General features: G+C 34.2%; 3 protein-coding genes and 1 pseudogene across 3 annotated transcripts; 2 read left to right on the top strand and 2 right to left on the bottom strand.

Annotated features, from left to right (window-relative positions):
• Nucleotides 1–8,608: 8,608 nt before the first annotated feature.
• LOC21398051 (probable eukaryotic translation initiation factor 5-2) lies at nt 8,609–11,810 on the top strand. The gene is made up of 2 exons (XM_010097204.2): nt 8,609–8,761; nt 9,847–11,810. Exon 2 carries the CDS (start codon nt 10,189–10,191, stop codon nt 11,527–11,529), a length of 1,341 nt encoding a protein of 446 aa, XP_010095506.1. The 5' UTR covers nt 8,609–8,761; nt 9,847–10,188; the 3' UTR covers nt 11,530–11,810.
• Nucleotides 11,811–13,352: 1,542 nt separating this feature from the next.
• Nucleotides 13,353–16,241, top strand: LOC21398050 (protein GrpE). The gene is made up of 3 exons (XM_024165021.1): nt 13,353–13,682; nt 14,414–14,908; nt 15,825–16,241. The coding sequence occupies exons 1-3, from the start codon at nt 13,452–13,454 to the stop codon at nt 16,017–16,019; spliced, it is 921 nt and encodes a 306-aa protein (XP_024020789.1). The 5' UTR covers nt 13,353–13,451; the 3' UTR covers nt 16,020–16,241.
• A 2,533-nt stretch (nt 16,242–18,774) lies between these two features.
• On the bottom strand, nt 18,775–21,451 carry LOC21398048 (pentatricopeptide repeat-containing protein At1g19720). The gene has a single exon (XM_010097201.2). It carries the CDS (start codon nt 21,345–21,347, stop codon nt 19,155–19,157), a length of 2,193 nt encoding a protein of 730 aa, XP_010095503.1. The 5' UTR covers nt 21,348–21,451; the 3' UTR covers nt 18,775–19,154.
• A 734-nt stretch (nt 21,452–22,185) lies between these two features.
• The window catches only part of LOC112091408, a 4,196-nt pseudogene continuing 2,031 nt past the window's right edge, over nt 22,186–24,350 (bottom strand).

Genomic DNA, 24,350 nt, shown 5'->3' with positions numbered 1-24,350 from the left:
AGGATAAATAATCTGTCAGACTATAGATCATAGTCCGCCAGAATATGACCGTGCAGGTGACTAAAGACCTACTGTCTGGCGTAATTTGTCAGACTATGAATCATAGTCTGACAGACTATGACCAGCCGGAGATCGGAAACCCGCCAACCGGCGTAACCTAACAGACTACGTGTCAAAGCTTGGTAGGCTGCGGGTCATAACCTGTTAGATTTTGGGTCATAGTTTGACAGTTTATGGATCATAATATGAGAGACTATGGGTCATAGTCTTAATAGATTATAGATCATAGTCTGAAAAAACTCTGGCTGACTCTGGCGTAAGTTGTCAGATTATGGGTCATAGTTTGACAGATTATGGTTGGCTCCGGCGTAACTTGTCAGACTATGGGTCATAGTCTGACATTGTATAGTCAAAGAGCCGTCAGAGACACATTGGACAGTCGGCGGAGTTTTGTCGGAGACTCTGTCGTCGGTCGGTTATCAGAGACAACTAACATCTTGTAAATACTTTTGAGGGTATTTTAGTAATTTACGTATTGGTCCTTTAATTGGACTTTCTAAAGGGGTAGAAATAAAATGGTTAATGCGTAGGGGTTAATAATTGTTTGGTGATCTATTTTGAGGGATGAATGTAAAAATCTCTCACTCTGAAAAATCTAGAATAATGCCTTGTTCGCAAATAAATGGGGTTGTTTTTTTGCCTTTTTTGAGTTAGGTGACTTGAGTGTAGATTTTGAGTTGAGTTTGAGTTATAACTTGAGTTGAAGTTGTAACTTGAGTGTGTGTTTGGTTGTGTACATTTGAGTTATGGTTTGAGATAAGAATCTTTTTTAGTTTGTGTTTGAGTGAGTCAAAACTTGAATTTGTATTTAGATAGTATTTTAATAAAAACTCAATGCTGATGAAAAATTTTAATAGGGTATATAAGTGAGGTTTTATTCATCTTTTCGTTGTGAACGCATAGAAATACTCTTAACTCTGCTACAGTATACGTTTTGAGAGATAGTAATATGTACAGATACAGATTAACTTAAGAGTGGATACTTCTAAGAAAAAAGGATTGAAACTAAAGATGTGAGTTAAAAGGAAAATATTTATGATTTAAACATTCATTGTACCTTTCTTAAATACTATAAGATTTATGCCCTTATTTTTTTTTTCTTTTTTACATATTGACGTTTGTCTACTATAATGTTTTGTGATGCAGTGTTTTCTTTAAAAAAAATATGAATTTCTATTCAAAGTTAAAATATATTGTTTAGGTTGAGAATTCTTAGACCTTATCCTTCTCTAAGAATTCTCAAACCAAACAATATATTTTAGCTTTTGAACAGAAACTCACATCTTTAATTCCTTGAAATCTTGTGCGTTCTTTTTATAGTTGAAATCACAATTTAAATTTTTTATATGAGAGAAAACATTGTTGTAAAAAGGTTAAATTTATATTTTTATAAAAAAAATATTATAACAAAAGAGTTTGAGTTGTCAAAAGAATAAGGCCGATCCTTAACTGAGCTAGAACGATCTACGTTACTCTTTTAAAAACAAAAATCCAACTGCATTTTATATGACTACACAGTTTATGAGTCTATATAACAATCCTTTACCATTAATTCTCATTTTCACATGGTTTTTTTAAGGTGGCCGAAACTCAAAGAAAAAATTAAGGATACAAGACAAGTCTCATGTAGTCAAGGATTTTATTTCAAACAACTCCAATTTACAAGCATATAATCATTTGTTATTAGGGATTTAAAGGTAAATGGCCTATTTAAAGGGTTGTTTAAAGAAAATGGTTGAACTTTAACTAAATTAGTTAAATGACCCTTTTTAATTTATTATAAAATCAAAAGACAAAACTAACCTCCATCAGTGATATACCTTAGTTAATCAAAGATAAATCTTAGTCAATAAGTGATAAACCGTAGTCTATTAGTGATTAACCTTAGTCTATCGATGATATATCACGGTCTACCAGTGATAAGTCATAATCTATAAGTGATAAACCTGACCTAGATGATAAACAAATGAAATTGATCAAATATGTATCAAATTTGCTCAAGCAAGGACCGGATATAATCGGATTTGACCAGGCGAAGATGATTGCTGCGTTGATCTTAGATGTCTCCAGTGACTACCATTGATTTGCCGCCTAAAAATATTTTAATTTAATATTGTTCGACTAAAAATATTTTTTTAGTCATTGAAAATACCAACCGTCGATTAGCTGCTTAAAAATAATCAATTCTCAATTCTTACATGATAAACATAATCATAATCCATAAAAAAAAATTAAATTATCAGTATTTTTATAATATATTGCCAACTAAAATACCTAACATTGGTGAATTAATTACATTATAATCTAAGAGGAAACCTAAATCATCATTTCTATACAATATTTCTTTCCAATAATCCAACTAATTAGTCTAACCATGAATGATGAATCATACTTCACTACTTGGAACGACCATAAATAATTCTAATAGTTTGCAACATTCTAATTATACTATGCAAAGTATATTTTACTTTTCTTGTATGGTTTCTTTCGCTTTCACTTAAGCCCGAGATTTATTAATAATTGCAATACTTTGCACATACAACCAAATAACGTTTATCAAAAATGGCATTTCTTTTTTTATAATACATGAAATAATAATTGTTTTATAGAAAGCAATGATATGATATGCATTATTTTTTATGAGCAGTGCTGAAAGACCCCTTGAGAGGCAAAACAGAATCTCCTTTACGTATTAAACACTCATTTAACTAGAAGTTTCTTTGACGAAAAGTTTGGTGTTTGATTCCACGTTTTCACTGAAATATATGAGGAACAAACTTAATCAAATTGTGAAAAGGGTCTTGCCCCCAAAAAAAAAAAAAACAAGAAAAGAAAGGTCAGAATGGGCTAAATTTTCTTCAAATAGTTCTGAAAATTCTCTTGCATTTATTTGAAGATATTGGTTATAACAAGCAACTTGTCGTGCATGTGATCAAAATTTTGAATAACAAAAAAGATTGATATGACAGACAATTATGTGTGCCACTGGGAATGCATAACTTGTTGTCTTAATCTGTCAAGATGATGGCCTACAGACCTTATTCGAAATTTGATAAGAGACTTGAGTATGGTTGATGCATACTCCCGTTTATTTTACTGATTTGAGTTTAAAATTTGAGTTTTATTATAATAAAAAATTATACAAAATTAAAACATCTAACTTTTTTATTATAGTAAAAAGCTCTCACATAAGGTCACATACTCAAATTATCTTCATTGTCACGCGCCTTTTTGACAAGGAAGATGATGACCGTAATACACTTATAAAAGTAAGGAGATGTTTGGTTCATGGATTAGAACTATGTGATTAGAATAATTTTTAATTTACGTGTATTTTTTGTGAGAAAAAATATTATAACAAACTACGAATCATGATTCAAATCAGTGAACGAATCCTCCAACTAAACAACCTCTAAGAGTCCTAACCTATTTAAAATAGTATTTTATTTAGAAAAGATGATGAATATAGTTAGAAATAAAGGTGTTCGCGGATTGAATTTCACAAATGCATAGTCGAGCCACACACCAACTTAAAATTATTGGTTTGAGATATTTTTTTTGGTTAATTCTATTTTTCAGCGCTCGATTTTTACTTGGTGTACTGAGACTCTCTCTTTTTTAGCCTCAGCTGTTTTGGCTCATTTAGCTGAGTAATTTTATGTTGCAGTTTCCCTTAAAAAAAATAAAGTTTTAGACCAGACCATAAAACAATTTAATGAAATTCTTACGACCCAATTGAATTCGACAGTAAATTAAGGGTCCGTTTAGTTTGCTGATTCGAGTTGTTAATTCGAGTTAATACGTAACTTTATGTGAGAACTTTTTACTGTAACAAAAAAAGTTAGATGTGTCTGTTTCTAAAAATTTTTTACTATAGCAAAACTCGAATCGATAAAATGAACGGAGTTTAAATCATAATATTACAATCTATCATAACATTGGAGTTTGAAAACAAAATTCAATATATTAAAAAGTAAAATTTCATCGTTCACAATGTGTGTGTATGATAAATCTTTTATGAATTATTCTTATATGTGTCCCCTTAATTATAAGGTCATTTTTATTTTATCTCTTAAATTTTAAAAACTATCACTTTATTCCTTAAATTTTGAATTAATCCTTTTTTTTTTATTAGAATTTTTGATTAAAAACATACAAAAAAGAGGGGGTTCAAGTAAAACCATACGATTCTTTTTCGTTTGTTTTTAACATAATTTCTAACATAACAAATTAAGTAGCAGAATTCAGCAGAGACTCGAAGAGGGACTTACTATGTGTAGAGCTCTCCCGCTCTTTCATCAATTTTTAATGGAAATTCTAATAAAATAAGTTAAGTTGGATTAATTCAAAATTTTAAGAGTAAAGTGAGAGTTTAAGTTCATATGGCATGGTGGAATGATTTTAAAATTCGAAACTTAAGGGCTTCCAATTTTTATACGTTTATCAACATTTGTAGGTTAGGTTGGAAAATGCTCCAATTGCAAACCCTTGCATTAACTAAAAAAGTATAATCTAAATTATTAAAACCACAGCTATAAGAATGTATACTCTTGAAAGTGCACAAATTTCTTTAACAAGAAAAATTTATAAAATAATGATAATTTTTTTGATAAAATTAGAAAAATGAATTATTTATAATTTTTTATTTTTAACAATTAAATTTACATTAAAAACTATTTATTTTACATACTTTTTAATCTAATATAATTTTAACTAAATCTAACAATAAACAAATGACTCCAGCTTTACAGAGAAAGTCCTAAAAGAATTCTTAATAATTGAATGAACCATGTGCTTTGTTTTTCTCTTCTTTTCCCCCAACGAGTACAAATTAGATGGCGACTGGCCACATGATTCATGATAATGTAAACAATGATTTAAAAAAAAAACAATCGATTTTTGCGCAGTTCTTTTTATATACGGCTTTGCCTTGTTATTGACCGTTGATGCCTTTCAAAAACCACTAATCAAAGACAAAGAAACACTGCTACGGTATAGATGTGTAGAGGATTAACATCGAAGTGGAGAATTATATATAATTGACTGTACGGAAATAGTAAAAACTAGGTTAATATAAAAAGTTTAAGAAAGTATATAGGCTAATTTTTAATTATAAAAAATAATATGTCATAATTTGTAAAGTTATGGTTTATAACCAAATAAGTTATGGATAAACTTGTCAAGTTATGGTTCATAGCCAGACAAATTATAGACAAAAATCGTGAATTATGGATAATAACTTGTTAAATTATAGTTCATAACCAGACAAGTTATGGTCAAAAATAGTAATTTAGCCTATCTATTAATTTATGTAAACTATTGGCCTATTAATTTTAATTCAACTCAAGTCTTGACCTATTTTCATCTTTCTCCCTTAGCTTTATTATTATTATTTTTTTGTAAATACCAGAAGCCACTTATTTTTTAAAGCGATAATGGGAACTTAAAAAGCAATTAACCGGTTTGTTAGGCGGAAAAGTTAAAAAATCATGGAAAACCCAAATATTTTTAATCTTTTAATTTTTTTTGGAGAAAGTACTGTGAAAAAAATGAGACTTGAGTTGTGAAAATAACATTGAGTTTACTTTTAATCTCATTTTAGTATCTGACTTTTAATATGTCTCATCATCCATCAATCCTAATTTATTACTTTTTTCAATTTTAGTTTATTAATTAGGTGTTAAATATTTGAAGAAATATGTAAAAATTAGGGACTAAAAGCAAGTATATTTAAAGTTTAGAAACTAAAATAATATAAAAAACAAAAGTTAATCTCTGCATATAGTACCTAAGTTTTAGATATTTTCAATTTTGATATCTAATTTTTACATATCCTATTAAATATTTAACATTTAATTAACAAAATGACTGAAATTAAGCCAGAGTAAACAGATTATAGACTAACTTCCACACATTTTAACAATCAAAGGATCAACATGGGCTTTAGAATGAACCTCGGACAATTTTCGTTTAATAACTTTTTTTTTTTTTTTTTTTGTTAATGATCCGCTTGGGTGGCTAAAGGTACTTCTATTGTTTATTATGTTGCTAGGCATTTTGTAAGTAGAGCTCGTGGTGGTTTACTTAAGTTTATTAATATTTTTTTTTTTGTCCTTTTTGTATTCTTCCTATTGTTTCTAAAAAATGCAATGAATTGCAGCTAATCTTGCTACATTTTTCCCCTAAATAAATTTCCTTACTACTAACTTTAAAATTACAGATGTTAACTTTTAAATGCTTTAAGGGGGAAAATTATTCACGGCATCAAACACAATAATCAATCAAAATGAATTCCGTAGCTAAACTTTGAGCCAAACGCATACACAAATTAATTGAAATAATATACAAACAATCAGTAGAAACTATTTAGAGTTGATTATACTTATATCACGTAATTTTTTTTATTAAATAAAAGAAGGGGGAGAGAGTCACCCTTCGCGTAATAAAAAAAATAATTAAAAAGTGAATGCTTTTGAATCTAAGTTTTATCAAATTTCCATATTAATAATGTGTTTTTTTTTTTACCATTTAATGAAAATAGAAAAAATCAAGAAGAGTTTGATTTTGGAGCAAGAATAGAGGCACATTTTTTTCTAGAAAAAGGAATAGAAAGACAAATATGATCAAATTTTCATAATAGTGTGTTTTTTTTTTATATTAGTGCAATTTTTATTGATAGATTGTAATTAATCTTTTATTTTGGGAAATTTGCTACCAAAATAAAATTAACAAAATAATCTTCTTTTACTTTTACACCGATAACTTTTTCCCTAAAACATAGGGCATGTAATGTAAAAGGTCAAATATTATAAATAAAAAACTTCAAAAGTCGTTTTACTATTTAATGTTTCTTTTTAATTTATTTTATAAATTTGCTTGTACATATATATATATACATTTATTTTATTTTAATATTAAAGAAACTAGATTGATTACTCAGTAACTATACGATAAGATTTTGTTACCAAAAAAAAAAAAGTATAAGATAAGATTTATCTAGCAAGCATGATATTTACTAGGTGGATAACATATCCCTCTAACACAATGTTGCCAAGTGTGAATCCGTTTCTCAATGGAGCTCAAAGACTCATGAAAGATTTCGTTAGGTTTACTTTTTTTTTATAAATTTTTTGTTCTCTCTTTATTTCGTTTTTCCCTTAATTCTTTTATTAACAAATTTAACCTTTTATTTTCTGTTTTTCTCAATTATATATATATATATGTTTTAAATCTACTTCATTCACTGTTTTTTTTTTCTTTTTGACTTGTCTAAATAATTATTCTTATAACGACGTTTGGTCCATGGATTAGAATCATGAGATTAGAACCATTTTCGATTTACGTGTATTTTTTGTGAGAGAAAATACTGTAGCGAATCATGAACCATGATTTAAATCAAGGTACAAAACCCTTTACTAAACGTTCCCTAAATTTCTACATTTTTGTTTAGTTTCTACTATTTTTCTCTCTTTTTCTCTCTTTTTTTTTCCATTCTTATTTTATCCTATTATACATTTTTTTTTCTCTTTCTACAATTGAAATAATTTCTTCTCTTACATATTCCTATCTAAGGGTTCATTTGGTACGAGGGTTAAAATCAAAATGATTTTAGTTTTGATTTTAAAATTAAAATCATGATTTATGATTTTAGGTCCAAATCATAGTTATAAAACCAGAATCAGAATCAGGGGTTTGAACCACTCAAAACTAATGGGGTGGTTTTAGAACTAGGGGTGGTTTTAGAACCATGGGTGATTTATGGTTTAAAACATCACATTAGGGTTCAAAGCTTAAATAAGAACCATCATAACCAAACACTGATTATAGATGAGTCAAATCAGAATAACTTTTTACTTTTTATAAACAAATACTAGTTATGAACTAAATCATAGTTTCGGGTTCAAAACCCTTACACCACACAACACCTAAGGCTCCATTCATTTCGCTGATTCGAGTTTAAAATTTGAGTTTTGCTATAGTAAAAAGCTCTCACAAATAGTCACATCTAATTTTTTTATTACAGTAAAAAGTTCTCACATAAAATTACATTTCAACTCGAATTAAAAATTCGAATCAGTGAACTAAACCGGCCCTAAATATTTTTAAATCTTCTATCCAGACAAAACATATCGTAAGATAGTTTTTTTCCGTTCTCCTCTTTTTTTTTTCTCTAGTAAGATCCTAATAAATAGGTTTTTCGTTTTTATCTACAGAATACACATAAAATTTATGAGTAACTCTCTGTTTTTTTTTTTTTGAAAGGATTTATGAGGAATTGTTCCGCCTAAAGAATTCCGTAATTTTTTAAAATTCTTTTCCTAAAAAGGAAAACGAAAAGAAAAAAAGAAAAAAAAGAGAAAACGTTCGAGTATGATTGGAGGGGCAAGATATGTAAATATTGGGATAACGAAGGGCAAAAAGAACAGTAGGTCGGTAGAAGAAAATTGAGGAGTGAGTTTGCCCTAACACCCACCTCACCCGTGACGCGTAGGGTTCCTTATAAGAGCCTTTTTGGCAGCCTTGTTTCTCACCAATCGGCGCATATAAATTGCGTGTTTCTTTTCCCGTCTCCACAAACCTTTTCATATTCACACACAAACACACCCAAACCACCCCAAACCTAACCAGAGCCCCGGGTTTTTTTTTTTTTTTTTCTCGGTCTCCTCCTTTTTTCGTCGACGATTTTCCATCTTTTCTCGAGGTAAAATCTTCTTGATTCATCGATTTTTCTCGGATTATTCTGCGGTTGCTTTTCTTCTTCTAGATTGTTCCTCTTTGTTTTTTTTTTTTGGATCGGAGCGAAAATTATGTGTTTGCGCGGTTGATTTTGTGATTTTCTTGGTGCAGAGTTTATAGATCTGAGGAATGTTTATTTGTTTTTGTTGTTGATTGTTTTTGAGAGGTTTTTGACTGGTCTTGAGCCGGGAATCGGAATCTTTTTGGTTGATTTTGGTTTTTTTATTTCAGTCGAACTGTTTAATCCTAAAATATTCAAGCGATTTTTATTTTTTTGCTTTGATTTTTTAATTTTTTCTTTGATTCTGATGATGTTATTATTTTATATTTTCGTTGAATAATCATCGCACCTGGAAAAGTGAATTTGTTGTATACGCTTTATCGGCTTTGTATGTGTTGTGATTAATGCTTGGATTTAATTTTTTTTTCTTGGTTTATAAATTTTGATGTTCACAATCATAGTCAATAATTGGTTTTGAATCTTAAGTGGCTTGCATATATTCGGTCTAAGAAGATCTAAGCAAGTAGTTAATAGGTACTGCTTAATTAGCAAATATGCATTGTACCTAATATTACAATGAATGTTAAATGATTAATTTTTATGTACTGGATGGATTGTGAAGTTTGGATATGTGGCATATGTTGATTGCGGTATTTCTCACTGTCAATTTGAGATTTAGGTTTAAATGATTTGTATGTTTCGGGGGCTAAGAGATGGTATTATGTCTTTTCATATGTGTGTTTGCTTGATCCTGTGTTTGCTTGTCGATTGCGTGTTTTTCATTGTCAACTTGAAATTTTAGGTTTAAATGATTTGTTTGTTTTAGTGGTTAAAAATGGCATTATCTCCTTACATATGTATGTTTGTTTGGCCCTGTGATTTCTAATGATGTGCATCCGGGTTTTAGAAAAATTTGGGTGGGTTTAGGACGAGCAATTATTTTCAGTTCCAGGCCATGATTGTTTGATGGATTATTGTGTTTTTGATATGTATAGACTTTTTACTTTTATGCGTCGATTGGGTTCTGAAAGTAATTTAGCTTCTTGCAGGAAGTTGGCAGTTAAGTCTGCTTTATTAGCAGTTCGCAAAAGTGGAGGAAGTCAAGTTTGAACCTTCTTTTATGTCTGAGCGGGTCACTCACTTTTTGTCATCAATTGGATTGCTTGGAGAGTATTGTCCGACGTCCAGGAAAAAGGACGGAAGTACTGCCGATAAGGTTGGCTGCATGCATCTTGGGTTAATAGAGGGCTGTAAGACTCACTTCCTTGGTTATCTGTTTATGCGGCCCTTTCCAGTTGCGAGTAACTTGTCTCTGAAAAAAAGATCCCTAGTCCCCGTAGGCCCCACTGTTCAATTGTGCCCCTTCTGATTACGTCCATAACTTTGACAAGATGGCTCTGCAGAATATTGGTGCTTCAAACCGTGATGATGCCTTCTATAGGTATAAGATGCCAAAAATGATTACTAAGATCGAAGGCAGGGGAAATGGCATCAAGACTAACATTGTTAACAATGTGGAGATTGCTAAGGCCTTGGCTAGACTTCCCTCCTACACCACTAAGTACTTTGGCTGCGAGCTTGGGGCCCAATCCAAGTTTGATGAAAAGACTGGGACCTCTCTCGTGAATGGGGCCCATGAAACTGCAAAACTTGCTGGACTTCTTGAGAACTTCATAAAGAAATATGTCCAGTGCTATGGCTGTGGGAACCCTGAAACTGAGATCATTATTACGAAGACACAAATGATTACCCTCAAATGTGCAGCTTGTGGGTTTGTTTCGGATGTGGACATGAGGGACAAGCTTACAACCTTTATTCTTAAGAATCCTCCAGAGCAGAAGAAGTCATCCAAGGACAAGAAGGCTATGAGGAGAGCTGAAAAGGAGAGGCTGAAGGAGGGTGAAGCTGCTGATGAGGAGCTGAAGAAGCTTAAGAAGGAGGCAGGAAAGAAGAAAGGCACTTCTGGGAGTTCTAAATCATCAAGCAAGAAGAAAAACAATGGTTCAGATGAGGATCACTCCCCTACGCACAGCCAGGCTGATGAGAATGATCACGCCGCTGCTGGTGACGACGACGATGATGACGTGCAGTGGCAGACAGACACATCCTTGGAGGCAGCTAAACAACGTATTCAGGAGCAGCTGAGTGCTGTTACTGCCGACATGGTCATGCTATCTACAACTGAAGAAAAGCAAAAGTCAGTGAAAAAGTCTCCAGAGCGTGAAAAGAAACCTAAGAACGGAAATGAGAACGGCAGTGTTGGCAATACCACCAAAAGAAAGCTGGCCAAGGAGATAAAGGAATACCTGAAGAAGGGCTCATCTTTAAGCCAGCTCCAATCTTTTTTGGCCTCGCTCTCAGGAACACCCCAGGAAGTCATGGATGCCCTACTCGAAGCTCTTTTCGAAGGTGTTGGAAAGGGATTTGCAAAAGAGGTGACAAAAAAGAAGAATTATCTAGCAGCCGCCATTCAGGAGGGCGGATCTCTGTCTCAGACGGTGCTGTTACATGCTATTGAATCCTTCTGTGGAAAGGCCAACCCTGATGCTCTGAAGGAGGTGGCTTTGGTTCTGAAGGCCCTCTACGACGGTGACGTTTTGGAGGAGGAATTCATACTAGAGTGGTATGAGAAGGGTTTGGTTGGTGACAACGAAAGCTCCCAAATCTGGAAGAACGTCAAGCCCTTCGTGGAGTGGCTCCAGAGCGCCGAGTCTGAATCTGAGGAGGAGTGATTCTTGATGCAGTTGCTGGCGTTTCTAGAATTGTCGTTTTACTTTCGCGTCTTTCAGTGTCGTCGTTTGCGTGCAGTTTATACAGTGGGTGTTTGATGTCTCGAAATAAAGGGCGAGGTCTTGGTCTAGTACTTGGGTTTTGCTCTATAAAGGTCACTCTAGTCGGTCCAGTGTTTGGTTTGGCCATCGTCTTTGTGTTTTTTCCTTTGGGTGTTACTTCTTTATTAATGATTCTGTTAAAGTGGAGTTTGCTATTTTAGTCAAGTTTCTTTTATCTGGTACCTGTTCTCCCGTTTTTCTTTCCTTTTTATTGGTGTTGCATTTCTGGTGGTGGTGGTGGTGTTAGAAGAAATATTATTATCTCGACATCTTGGGGTTCTTTGCGTATATTCTTCGATTCGCTTGTACACATCAGGAGTGTACTTGGATGATCTTGTCGATAATTTGGTTTGGAGAGGGTAGAAATAGCTATTAGATGACTTTTTTTTTTCTCCTTTTTGGGCATCTGCTAAAAAAGAGGTGCTTGGAGGGGCGTTAACCATCATTCTAAATTGCAAGTAAAATTATTCGACTGAACTTTATCACATAAATAAGGAAAAAAAAGGGAATTTTGAAACGAGAGATAATAATACGTTGAAGAAGAAAGAAGAATCGAGTACAACCTTCAAGTGTTGAAGGGTTGGTGCAGTTAATTGCAAAAACATGCCACTTTTACTTCTTTGAGCCATAATACGAGATCAAATAAAAATTAAGGGTATGTTTGTTTCACTATTCAAATTGAGAATTTTTTTTGTGTATGTGAGAAAAACGCTGTATTAAAATAATTAAATTTGAATCTTTTGAGAGACTTGAGTTGTGAAAAGAATAAGGCTTAAATTTGAAAGGAAAAAATGATTTCGTCAAATATTTAACACATAGCTAACAGAAAATTAAAACTGAAACAATTTAAAACTTTAAAGACTAATTATGAGATGTTGTAAAAGTGGGGACTAAAATGAAATTTAAAATAAAATAAAACTTTACACTATGTTTGGTAGAGTGGAAAAGAGAGAGGAAAGAAATTGAAGGAAGAATTTTGGAGAGTAAAATGGAATTTTAGGTTATTTGGTAGAAAGGTTCCGTTCTTTTCGCTGATTCGAGTTTAGAATTCGAGTTCTACTACAGTAAAAAGCTCTCAGAAACAGTCACATCTAACTTTTTTGCTACAGTAAAAAACCCTCACACAACATCACATCTCAACTTGAATTAAAAATTCGAATTAACGAACCGAACGGGCCATAAAAAGAACAAAGTTGTAAGTCCATGAGGCCCACTATTTTTCATTCATTCCAACTTTGGGTGGAAAGTAGGTGGGAAAAAATTTAACAACCAAAGTGGTTGTAAAATAACTATTATAAGCTCAAACTATTCACCATATAATTTTATCTGTATAAATGTATTATTGTAAAATAATTTAGATTTGATATTTTTTTTTCTTTTACCAAACAATATGAAAGAAAATCTTTTTCTACAATTTTACTTCCTTCATCTAGATATTTTACTTATCATTCCTTTTTATTTTTCATCCTTTTTACTAAACATAGTATTAAGAATTAAGTGTGAGACGTTTTAAAAATGAAAACTAAAGTGAAATTAAAGGTAAAATTTAGGAGTGATTTGTGAGAATAACCAAGATTTGAAGATTGTATGAATATGGAGTAGAACTAATATTCCCATAATTTATTATCATGTTTTTGGAATAGCCGTCAACGTTCTAGTTGGGTCTGGTAAACATCCCCTATAAATGGACATAACTCTATTTTCGTTCTGGACTGACCAACACAAAAGCCCGACAAAACAACAGCCATTTCCTTCCACTTGTCCGAGATAGGGTTTTAGGCTTACACAACGAAACACAAAGAGATTAAGAAGAAATTATTTCAATGGCGATTTCTCTCCCGAATCACTCCGTACTCGCTCCTCTTCGCCCTTCCGTTTCTCTGACCTCCTCAAAGCCAACAACAACTAAGCCCTCCAAATCCCTAGCTCTTTGTTTCCCTAGTTCTCGCCATTTTCACTCCCGAGCTCACCTACGCAATCCGGCTCTAGGGTTTCCTCGCACCAGCTCTTTCGCAGCCCCTAAGACCAGCACAACGCGCTTCGCCGCTTCCGCTGTACGCTTTCCCCACCTTTCCCTCTTTATTGGATGAATTATTTTCTTATTCTCGTGTGTTAGCTGAATTTGGATTGAACTTGGAAGAACTCTTAATTAATATTCTAATCAGGATTAAGCTGAATCCTTGGTGGTGTTTGATGTTTGTTCAAGTGAATCTAGGCATGGGAGAGGGAAATTTCTGGATAAGCATCTAATGAAAATCTTAGGCATTTTATGTGCTGAATCATGGTTTTGTTAATGCTATCTCAGTTGAATAGGTGAAATTAATCTAAGAAATATAAACTCGATTAGGAGGCTAAGATATTGTGGACAAGTAAACTAAGGCCGGCAATGAATATAGTGAGAATGAAACAGTTTTAGTGTTTCTCGGATTTGTGCTTCAGATTTTCTGCTTTGATGCATTTGTAAACATCGACTTGCTATGGTGTAATATTACTAAATTTCAAGTGGTAATTTATGATTTGAATGTTCAGTCTTTTTGCTTATTTTTTCTCCATTATTTTTTATGGTATTTAGTGTATCGATGTGAATGTCCAAATATTATTTCAGAATCTGTGCTTATGGCTAACGTCATAGCGTTTTGGCAATAGGCAGATTTTGCTTTCATTAATGGTTTTGAATTGAAAGTGCAAGTGTTTTTTCGTGTTTTATTAATTTGCTAGACACTTTGTTGTTGATTTTAAAAATAAGATCAGCATCTCTTATTTTTGTTATCGTTTTTCAATCCAGGAAGGTGATGAAAAAGAAAGTAGTCCGAGTACAGACACATTAGAAAGTAGTGGATTGAGTTTGAAGAACCTTTTTAATCTTTACAAGGAGGCTATACTTGATGGAGATGAACAAACTGTATTTGACATTGAGGCTAGGATAGACGTAATTGGAAATGACCAGGATAAATTAGTTGAGAAAGTGTCAACTTTAACGGAAGAAATCAAGTCTGGGAAGGAGAAATATGTCCGCTTACAAGCAGATTTTGATAATTTTAGGAAACGATCGGAAAAGGAAAGGCTTTCTGTTAGGTCTGACGCTCAAGGAGAAGTGATTGAGAGTCTTTTGCCCATGGTGGACAATTTTGAGAGAGCCAAACAACAAATTAAACCCGAAACAGAAAAGGAGAAACAGATTGATGCCAGTTATCAGGGTATTTACAAGCAATTTGTGGAGATACTGAGGAGCTTGCGTGTTGCTGTTGTGCCAACAGTAGGGAAGCCTTTTGATCCTTCGGTAAGTATATGATTTAAGAAGTAATTTAGTTTTATGTACTATGTGAATGCAATATTGGTTGAGCTTCTCTCTTTATAAACTCTGCTCCGCTTCATTGCTTATTTAAATTCACTCATGATATCATTGATATGCTGGAATCTTGATGAGCATGAGGTGAAAATGTTGGAACCTTCCCTTCCCAAGTAGTTTGGTGCTCCCTAAATTAGGATTAGAGTAGAGATGAGATAGTAAATTAGAATGTAAAGCCATGTTGGTAGTGGATGTTGGCATGCTACAGCAGCATCTTGAACATCAAATTAATGGGATGCCTTAAAATTTTATGATATTATTTTTGTGTCCTGTTTGAATATTTACCGCTGTCCTATGTAATTGAGATTTATGATTTTATTTGAATCGAAGTGTTTGTGTATGAATTTGATTGTAGAGTGATACATTTTCTGTATTAGGCTAAATTTCCTGTGTAACGTCTATAATGCAGTTAATAACAGCCTTCCCAAAGATTGTAGGGTTTGGGGGAGGGCTCCAGTTTCTAACTTGGGCTCACAAAGTGGGTTTAGAGGATTTTTGGTATAAAAAAATTATAATAATAAGGTTTATCCTCCCTATGAGGCAATGAAACCGGAGGAAAGACTTAATCTAATAAATTGATGACGGGGCCCACCTCAAACTGTCCCCATCGCAAACTTTGGTTAGGATTGAGCAAGATTAAGATTGAGAATATTTGAGGCAGAGGCTTGTGCCAATTCTAACTTCCTCAAAAGGGTGTTATGTAAACCACACTCCTAAAAGATGACTAACATGTCAAGTAATTGAGGTTTGCCTAGTTAGCATAAAAATCTTATCATGATAAATTGAAATGAAACTTAATAAATCTTCCTGTGCCATATTCTAAGGTTTTCATTATTATTTGCCGCAGCTACACGAGGCCATCGCACGCGAGGAGTCTCAAGAGTTCGAGGAAGGGATTATAATTGAGGAATTTCGCCGCGGCTTCATACTTGGTGATCGGCTTATAAGACCATCAATGGTAAAAGTCTCTTCGGGGCCTGGCAGAAACGCAAGCTCAGTAGCCCCTGCATCATCAGGGACGACTGCAGCAGTGCCGGAATAGATGAACAATTAGTATTTTTTGCGCAAGATCAATGTAATGCCGGAGCAAATATCTTCCATCAGCCAATCTGGTATAATCTGGCTCCATGAATGACGTTTTGTTGTTGTGGGGTAATTTTGTTCTCCTTTCGGTCAGGCTAATGCCATCCCCAATTGTTGTTGGAGCTTTACAATGAGGTTCATTTGAACATATTGGTGATATAAGGTATAATTCGTTTCAAAAGGAAGGCAGAGACTCGTGTGACTTTGAGAGCATTCATGTGTTTGACTGATTGGTTCTTTACAAAAATACAGTAATTCATGATATTTATCAACTTGCAACCATGTAGACAGTTCATAAGAACTTTCTCACGCAGATAAGACCTTTCCTGATAATAATTGATAGGACAAATTAAACGTTTTCCCTCTGAATTATAGGTTTTGTCATATAATGTCTATTAAATTTTAATTTTAGCTTTTTTCCTTCCAATTCGAACAACTCTTGCAAATTTTCCCCCTCAATTAAATTTTTGTTGGAAAATGTCTCGTAAAATGTAAAATTTTTTAAAAAGAACTCCTTATATTAAGAATTGTAACAAACACGTATCACATAAATAATGAGTGTCGTTGAACCGTTTTAAGTATACAATTGCTCTGTCAGTTCTTTCTTGTTTAGTCTCATAGAAGTACAATTACGCCTCTTTTTTTTTAATCTACACCAACATTCTTTTAATTTATTTGACCTAAGGAACCTTAAAGTTCATCAATGGCCGCCAACAACAATAACAAAATTAAGAATTTAATATAGGGAGACAATTTGTAAGAGTTGCTGAAGTTAGGGGGGAAAAAAATTAAAATTAAAGTTAAAAAGGCATTTTATGACAAGGCTTATAGTTCGAGGTGAGAACGTGTCCCGTTCACTTTGCTGATTTGAGTTTGTAATTCGAGTTGAGATGTGATTTTATATGAGAGCTTTTTACTGTAGCAAAAAAGTTAGATGTGATTGTTTGTGAGAGCTTTTTACTGTAGCAAAACTCGAATTCTAAACTCGAATTGGTGAAGTGAACGGGACCGTAATTTATCCGAATTGATATCTCTATTCTGTGTATGTCAATGTGATGAAAATCTCAGTGGATCAAGTTGATATGAAGACCTTTCTCATGTGGCTAAAAGAGATGAATCTCCCTAAAAGTGCAAGTTAAATTTCCATATCAACTCGCAAACACGTAAGAGACAATTTTGATTCAATTAAAACTGTTATACGCCCAATGGTCGATTTCATCTGCATCCCATTGTCGTTGTGAGGCATGATTTTGCATGTCCATCAGACAACTTGGATGCATTGTTTTCAGCAATATTAAAGCCATCATTCTGTCTAATGAAACCATTCATTGACGATAGAAATTAGGTACGTGCGGGTTTTAAATTGCATAGTTTTGGTATTTTTGTTGTCCTTTTGGCAAACGACATAGTTTGTCTATATGTCCCACTTAAAACGTAGAAAAGAGAGAAAAGCAAAACCCAAAAGGATAAAGATTGGATGTAAATGAACAGAAAATTTTAAGAGGGGGGGATTGCTTGGCACTTGGCAGCACTAAGCCGCCTAAATATAGCTTAGCTAGAGCGTATAGAAGTTAATGTGAAGGTCACTAAATACTGGCCCTATTGTCAATGAATCATTTCCACCAAAAAAATAAAAATTACATAAATTCCAAAATGCTGTTTTTAACTTTTAGGTTTCGAATGCAACATAATTAGGCGGAAAGGCTCATGCCGAATTTGTTCATAATTAATAGCCACACTTGCCTCTATTATAAAATGGATATACATGGTGAACATGGATATACGTATTTGTCACTATCACACATTTTACTTTGGTACTTTTATACCAAGTAATAGCAAAGCAAGCCAAGAATAGAGATTCTTGGCGTCTATATATACCCGAAACTAGTTGGTCTAAGTCTCCAAATTGAGCTGGTTTTGAGAGACGCCATTGTAAAAGCTCGGTGAGATTTTTATACAATGTGTTGCCCAAAACTCTTGCTGTGTCTTCTTCTGGTTTTGGTCTCGTTTCCTTGCCACGAGACTCGGTCATCTCTCGGCTCAATACCATTCTTGAACAAGGCTAAACACAAGGTGATGATGGAGAATGTCAAACAAGTGTTGAAGGATAGTGTTAAGAGACAAGTTGGAATGCATTTCAAGCCCCAACGACAGTGTCCCGGTGGTCCTGACCCGCGTCATCACTAGTTCCGCGCTTAAGAAGTAGCACCATCTCTAGTTTCTCTGTTAAGAGGACAACTACTGAGCTCATGCTTTGTTCTCAACATATCATATATACTTTTGTCTAAGTTGTAACTTTTTTTTTTCCTTCCCTCCTTTTCTCAGGGAAAATAAAAATATAGTAACGAAATAAGAATGAAATAAATGTGAAACAAGATATGGTGCTTGATATCTCTTTATGTGTTTGGATGGATAAAAACACATGTCAAAAGGTAACTTCAATCCTTCTTGGGTGTCACTTCTAAAAGGGATAATGCTGCTGTCTTAACAGTTTAACTTTATGCAATGTCATTATCACTAAATTTCTTTCCCGATGAAAGCAATCCCCGTCGTACTATTTTTGTTTCAAACACAACAGAAATGGAGATTAGACTGGACGCAAATACTTGAGAACAGAAATTTCTAGCAAAATTTTCAAGCCGAGTAACTATAAGTGGATTCTAAAACCTGGTATCAAATGAAAAAAATCAAAATTTCAATGGAAATACACATGGGTACTACTGTTCTAATGTTAAAGAAAAGTAGAATACAAATCATTACGCTTCTCTATTGTGATCAGTATGCTGTTCTTTAGTCAATACAAGATTTCTTTCGAGTCAAGTAAGAGCTTCTGCATCAGTTTCTTTCAGGTCTGGACTCCAGTGAACGATGCATGGTTGTAGAAAGTAGAACAAACAAAAGCATGACGTATGTAGCGCATTTCATCTAATGGAGTTTACACTTTTCGTAAACCAGCTCGTTTTAATGTTCAAATCATCAGAGAATCCCAAAAACTTGTCCTCCATGATTGTATATCCACTCTTCCATTAGACCATCACAAGTGAAAAAATAAAAGGTCAACCAAGGTTAATGGTGAGGTAGAATTCCTGCGAACTCAAAGTTGTTCAAACAAAGAAACTTCATTCTTGATAATTCCATAAACCGAAGGAGCAGAAATCGTGGAATTCCAGAGAGCAACATCTTCTTCAGTTTCAGAGTTAAAAACTGATTTGGCCTCAATGATACTACCACACTTTGCATACATGCCAAGCAGGGCAGTGGCAAGATTATTGTCAGTTTTTTCAACTTGACTCTTTAAGACATAGCCATGTAGTTCTCTTCCACTTCTCAAAGCTGCCATATCACCACAAGCAAGGAGAACTATCCTAAGTGTAATCGAGCTTGGTTCAACATCACTCAGCATTTCACGAAAAAGCTTGAGAGCAAACTCGGGCTGCATGTTGTTGATGTGCCCGGCAATCAAAGCGTTCCAACAAATTGTGTTTCTATCCTCTATTCTCCTGAAAACTTTAGTAGCTGAAAGAGTATCATGACACTTTGAATACATGTGAACCAATGCACTCGAGACATAGATGTTGCGCTCAAACCCAATCCTCAATGTGAATCCATGGATTTCTTTTCCTTGACGTTTTAAATTTAGGTCAGCACAAGCTGCAAGAGCACTGGTGGTTGTAGTAGAGTTTGGTCGAGTAGACTCAGTTAGTACGTTGTTGAGGAAGCTAACACTGGAAGGAGACTGCATAGTCTGGAATAACTTCAGAGCTTCATAACTAAGCCCAGATTGTTGAAATCCAGAAATCAAAGTATTAAAGGTAACAGTATTTGGCTTTATATCCATCTGGACCATCTCAAAGAACAATTCATATGCCTCGTCTTTTTGCCCATTTCTTGCATGACCAGCAAACATTGTATTAAACGATATGATATCGGGTTTTGGCCCGTCATTTTGCATCAATCTGAGAAGCTCCAACGCCTTTGTCATTTCCCCCTTGTTTACAAATGCTGCGATCATCTCATTCCACATGGCAGTGTTTTTGTTTGCTGCCTTAACAAAAACTTTCTCTGCATAGTTGTTCCTCCCACATTTTGAGTACATATCAATTAGTGAACCCTCCACATGAACATTTCCACAAAGCTCATGTCTAACCGAAAATCCATGAATTGCCCTTCCCAAGTTCAGACTTTTTAACCCTGCACAAGCCGGTAAAATGCTTGCAATAGTAACGGAATTTGGATATTCAGGAAACTGCAACATGTTTCTGAATGCATCCAAAGCATCTTCAAAATACTTGTTTTGGACACAACCTGAGATAATTCCGTTCCATGAGTTAACCCTCGGTTTCACCCCTTTCTCTTGCATTGCTTCCAAAGATTTGAGAGCCAAATCAATCTCTCTATTCCGTGCGAACCCAGATACAAGTGCATTCCAAGAGATCAAGTCAGGCTTGATCCCATTCAACTGCATAGAACGAAAAACTTCATCTGCCTCATCTAAGAGCCCTGCTTCCATGTAACCCGAAACGAGGCTAGTCCATGATACCACATCTTTTTCTCTCATTCCATCAAAAACACTTCTCGAATATCTCAAATCCTCACAATTTGCATACAAATTGATAAGCGAATTCCCAACAAAAATATCCAAATCCAAACCCTTCCTCACAACATACCCATGAAGCATTTTACCATCCTTTGTCATCTTCAATGCTGAACAGGCTTTAAGAACAGTAGGTACTATATATTTATCAGGCAAAACCCCTTCATCAACCATCAACCCCAGTAACAAAAACATGTCTTCCCATCGCTCCAACCGACAATATGCGCTTATCAATGCAGCATAACCGGGTCTAGTTCTCTTCGGAATTTCATCAAACATCTTACGTGCACTTTCCAAAGACTCCATTTTCTTCAAATACAAAACGGCTAACTTGTTTCCAATCAAACTATCCACTTCAAAAGCATTCAACTTCACAGCAAAAGCATGTATTTGCCTACAATCACAAACGTAATCACTGTTTAACAGAGAAAGGCAGTGACCAACCTCGAAAATGCTTTGAGTACTTGTATAAAAGCTAAAATTTCTAGTCTTTTCGGGGCTGAGAGAAACTTGGGCTCGTGGGTTCTTCTGGTTTGAGTCCGAGTTGATAGTGAAACCTCCGGTTGTGATATTGGAAGAAAGAATATTGAGTTTGCGAATGCGAAAACCATTGGAATTGGGGTGGCGAAATGAAGAGTGGTCGGTGAATGGAGGGGTAGAAGGAAGATGCAGAGAACTCTGAAGAGTAGCCATTGGAAAACCAAAACGTTGTAATTCGAAAAGGTTTTGAGGAAGAAGGAATAAAAGCTCTACATTACCATACAGTTTAGAGCTCTCGTCGAGTTTGGATTTTTTTTTTTGGCTGCAAAAGTGGAAAAAAATATAAAGTATAGTAACATTGGTGGCCTGTGAACTTGTTTATTGTCCCATTCCATCCCCCTACATCATCCGCGGAAAATCAGGTAAACGACTGTTTTTGACTACCTCTTTTAATTAATGGTCAAACTTTTATTTTTTAAGCGAATGGCCAAATTTTTATTTATTTTAGTAAAATGGCCGTTTTTTACGGTAGTCAATCAGGATTCATTATTTATAATTTACTAATGATTAATACACATATGATTTGTTGATTAAAATTAATAAATTAATATTAATTGATTTAAGTTAAGTATTAACTAATATTAATTAATAATGAAATATTATCGAGTTAACCAGTATTAATAAAATAAATGACCATTTTGTTAACTTAAAAAATTTCGGCTATTTTTTATAAAAAAAACCTTAAAAAAGGTAATTTGCCTCTATATTGCTAATATCAAATGCACCACTTATATCCTAGTTTTTTTTTTTCCTTGTTTGAAAAGCCATTTGACTTCTAAAGCGACACGAAACTGCTTGTAACATGGCAGAAATTACAAGGAGTAATTGAATTAAACTGGAAACAACAAACTAAGCATGCATTTCAAACCCATTACAAGACAAGTCCATACACACAATAAACATTTTTTTTTTCACCTGGAAGTACATTTTGCTTAGTGGTTCCACAAACCCGCATAGCAGGACAGAGAATATTATTGAGGTTTTTCATTAGTCATTGCAAACTTCTCACCTTGAGAAGAAAATGCACAAAAATCCCACAAAAGAATCCAAGCACAGCGTCTGACCCCACAAGAGAAACCACTGTAGAAATGAGCATCACAAAGACACAAAGCAATCTTCCACAGAGCCAAGTTTCCTAGAGGCCATGGCGAACAACATAACCCCAAGAAACCCAACTGGGAATTGGCTTAAAATCTTAAACCAATGAGGTCCCTAAAACCAAACCCAACACCAATTCGGCTGCACCAAGAAGGGCCACACACCCACCACTCCCACCAAACTTGTAGTGCCCGGCTAGCCCACCTGCCCCATGGCAGCATGGCACAGCCCTGAACCAACACCCGATGACGTCATCGATACTAAACCTGCGGAGAAATCCTTACCGGGGAAGAGGTCCGACGACAAATTGCATACGGAGATCACTGAATTGAGGATTGTTAAAGGAAGTTGTGGGATTGTACCCTTCATGAAACCTTCCTTCCATGCTTGCCTAGAAAATTTCACTACTTTAATAGATGACAGTCCAAATTGTCACAACTTTAGGCCTCCTTTTAAAGGCCAAAACAAAGCCTAAAATGAATATAATTAAAGCTATTGGAATCAAAGCCATAAATTTTCCAAGGGTAGCGCTTATTTTTTCACAAAGTTTTATTTCTTTGTCAGGGTCATTCTCATTAATGGCATGGTCATGATTTTTATTTCTCTCACTAATTTTTTGATGTACTTCTGCTACTTCTTGACCCACACCATCAACAATAATTATAACACAAGCACAAGTAATAGCCAAAACCAACCCATCCAAACCAAGCCAATGGCTATACTCCCAATTATTAGACTCAGGCTTTCGAAAATCCTGAATTTTCTCTACATAATTCAAAGCAGTCATTGCAAACGACAAGCCTTGCGCAAGCTGAACCCCGGAAACGACAGAAAAAGGGACTAGCTTATATAATAGCCGCATCAAACCTGTGACACCCAAAAGCAACATGACCCCACCAGTGCAGATTCCGGCCGCCACCATGATCTCCGGTACCCCAAAATCTGACCCATTCGCCAGCGCCACGGCCACGATGCACTTCATCGGTTGGACCGGCATCGGGACGCCGTATATGGTGCCACTTAAATGTTGTACATGCCCGTGAAAATCAATGTTGTACCTAGGTCAAGGTCCTTGGCTAGTGTCAGGGCCAAAAGTAAACAAATCTCTCGAGATGCTTTTTTCCGCTATTAAAATGGAATGGAATTTTTCCATAAAAAAAGAATGGAATTTGACCCTATTTTGTGATTTAGCAGATTTTTATTATTGATTGATTATTAATATTATTGTAAGGGAAGTTTTTATCCAACATCGATCTGCACTTCGATAAAAATATTATGGCCCCAACGGCAGAGATTTTTTTTTTATGTCAGTAGAAAAAAAGAAATAAAGAACTTGTTTAGCGCTGTTTTTAAATAATAATATAGTATGGTAGTAAAATTCACGTGACAAATAATGAATGAAAATAATAACAAAAAAAAATGATAGAAAAAGTGACGCTAGCATTTCTCTTTATAATAAATCATAAAAATGAAGTCTCAATTTGGGAACTTGAGGTGCAAGAAAGCCTCTAAATTATGTGCTCTAATATCATTTAATGGAAGAAAACGCACGGGGACTACCTATTGGCAAGAAAAAAAAAAAATTGAGACTCAGTTTCCAATTTTAAAAACAGGATCCAATTACCAAGAAATGGGTGTTTGAGTTAAAATTTTAACATGGGGACTCAAGTGTTAAAGTCAAAAATTATTAAAATAAATAATTTTTTAGAGGAAGATGCAACAGCCAACAGGAGATCTCTTTCTGTGTTTCGAGAGCCACAATGGTAGGTTAGCTCCTAGATTCCTTACTTTTCTTCTCGTTTGTGTCTTTAATCTTTATTCCTTACTTTTCGTTTGTCTTTAAGTGAGGTTTTTTTTTTTTCTCTTCTTTTTGGAATTATTTTGAGGATTATTTGAGTAATTTTTGCTGAAAATTGTCGTCGACTAATTTTTTTTAATACACAATTCAACGTCCCTTAATTATTATTTTGTGCCTTTCTATAATTATTTTAAGAGTTTAGAGAGCCTTTTGTTTTCTCAAAAAAAAAAAAAAAAAGAGAAAAAACGGAAATATACAAT

This window comes from Morus notabilis, unplaced genomic scaffold, assembly GCF_000414095.1.
Source record: "Morus notabilis unplaced genomic scaffold, ASM41409v2 Scaffold699, whole genome shotgun sequence".
NCBI classification, from domain to species: Eukaryota; Viridiplantae; Streptophyta; class Magnoliopsida; order Rosales; family Moraceae; genus Morus; species Morus notabilis.
Note: the sequence above shows the minus strand (reverse complement) of the source record. Positions and strands in the feature narration are given on the sequence as shown.

Bases quoted from the DNA above. Each gene is read 5' to 3' on its own strand.
- LOC21398051 (XM_010097204.2), top strand. From the start codon at position 10,189: ATGGCTCTGCAGAATATTGGTGCTTCAAACCGTGATGATGCCTTCTAT.
- LOC21398050 (XM_024165021.1), top strand. From the start codon at position 13,452: ATGGCGATTTCTCTCCCGAATCACTCCGTACTCGCTCCTCTTCGCCCT. The intron at 13,683-14,413 runs GTACGCTTTCCC...TTTTCAATCCAG, and splicing joins CGCGCTTCGCCGCTTCCGCT to GAAGGTGATGAAAAAGAAAG. The intron at 14,909-15,824 runs GTAAGTATATGA...TATTTGCCGCAG, and splicing joins GGAAGCCTTTTGATCCTTCG to CTACACGAGGCCATCGCACG.
- LOC21398048 (XM_010097201.2), bottom strand. From the start codon at position 21,347: ATGGCTACTCTTCAGAGTTCTCTGCATCTTCCTTCTACCCCTCCATTC.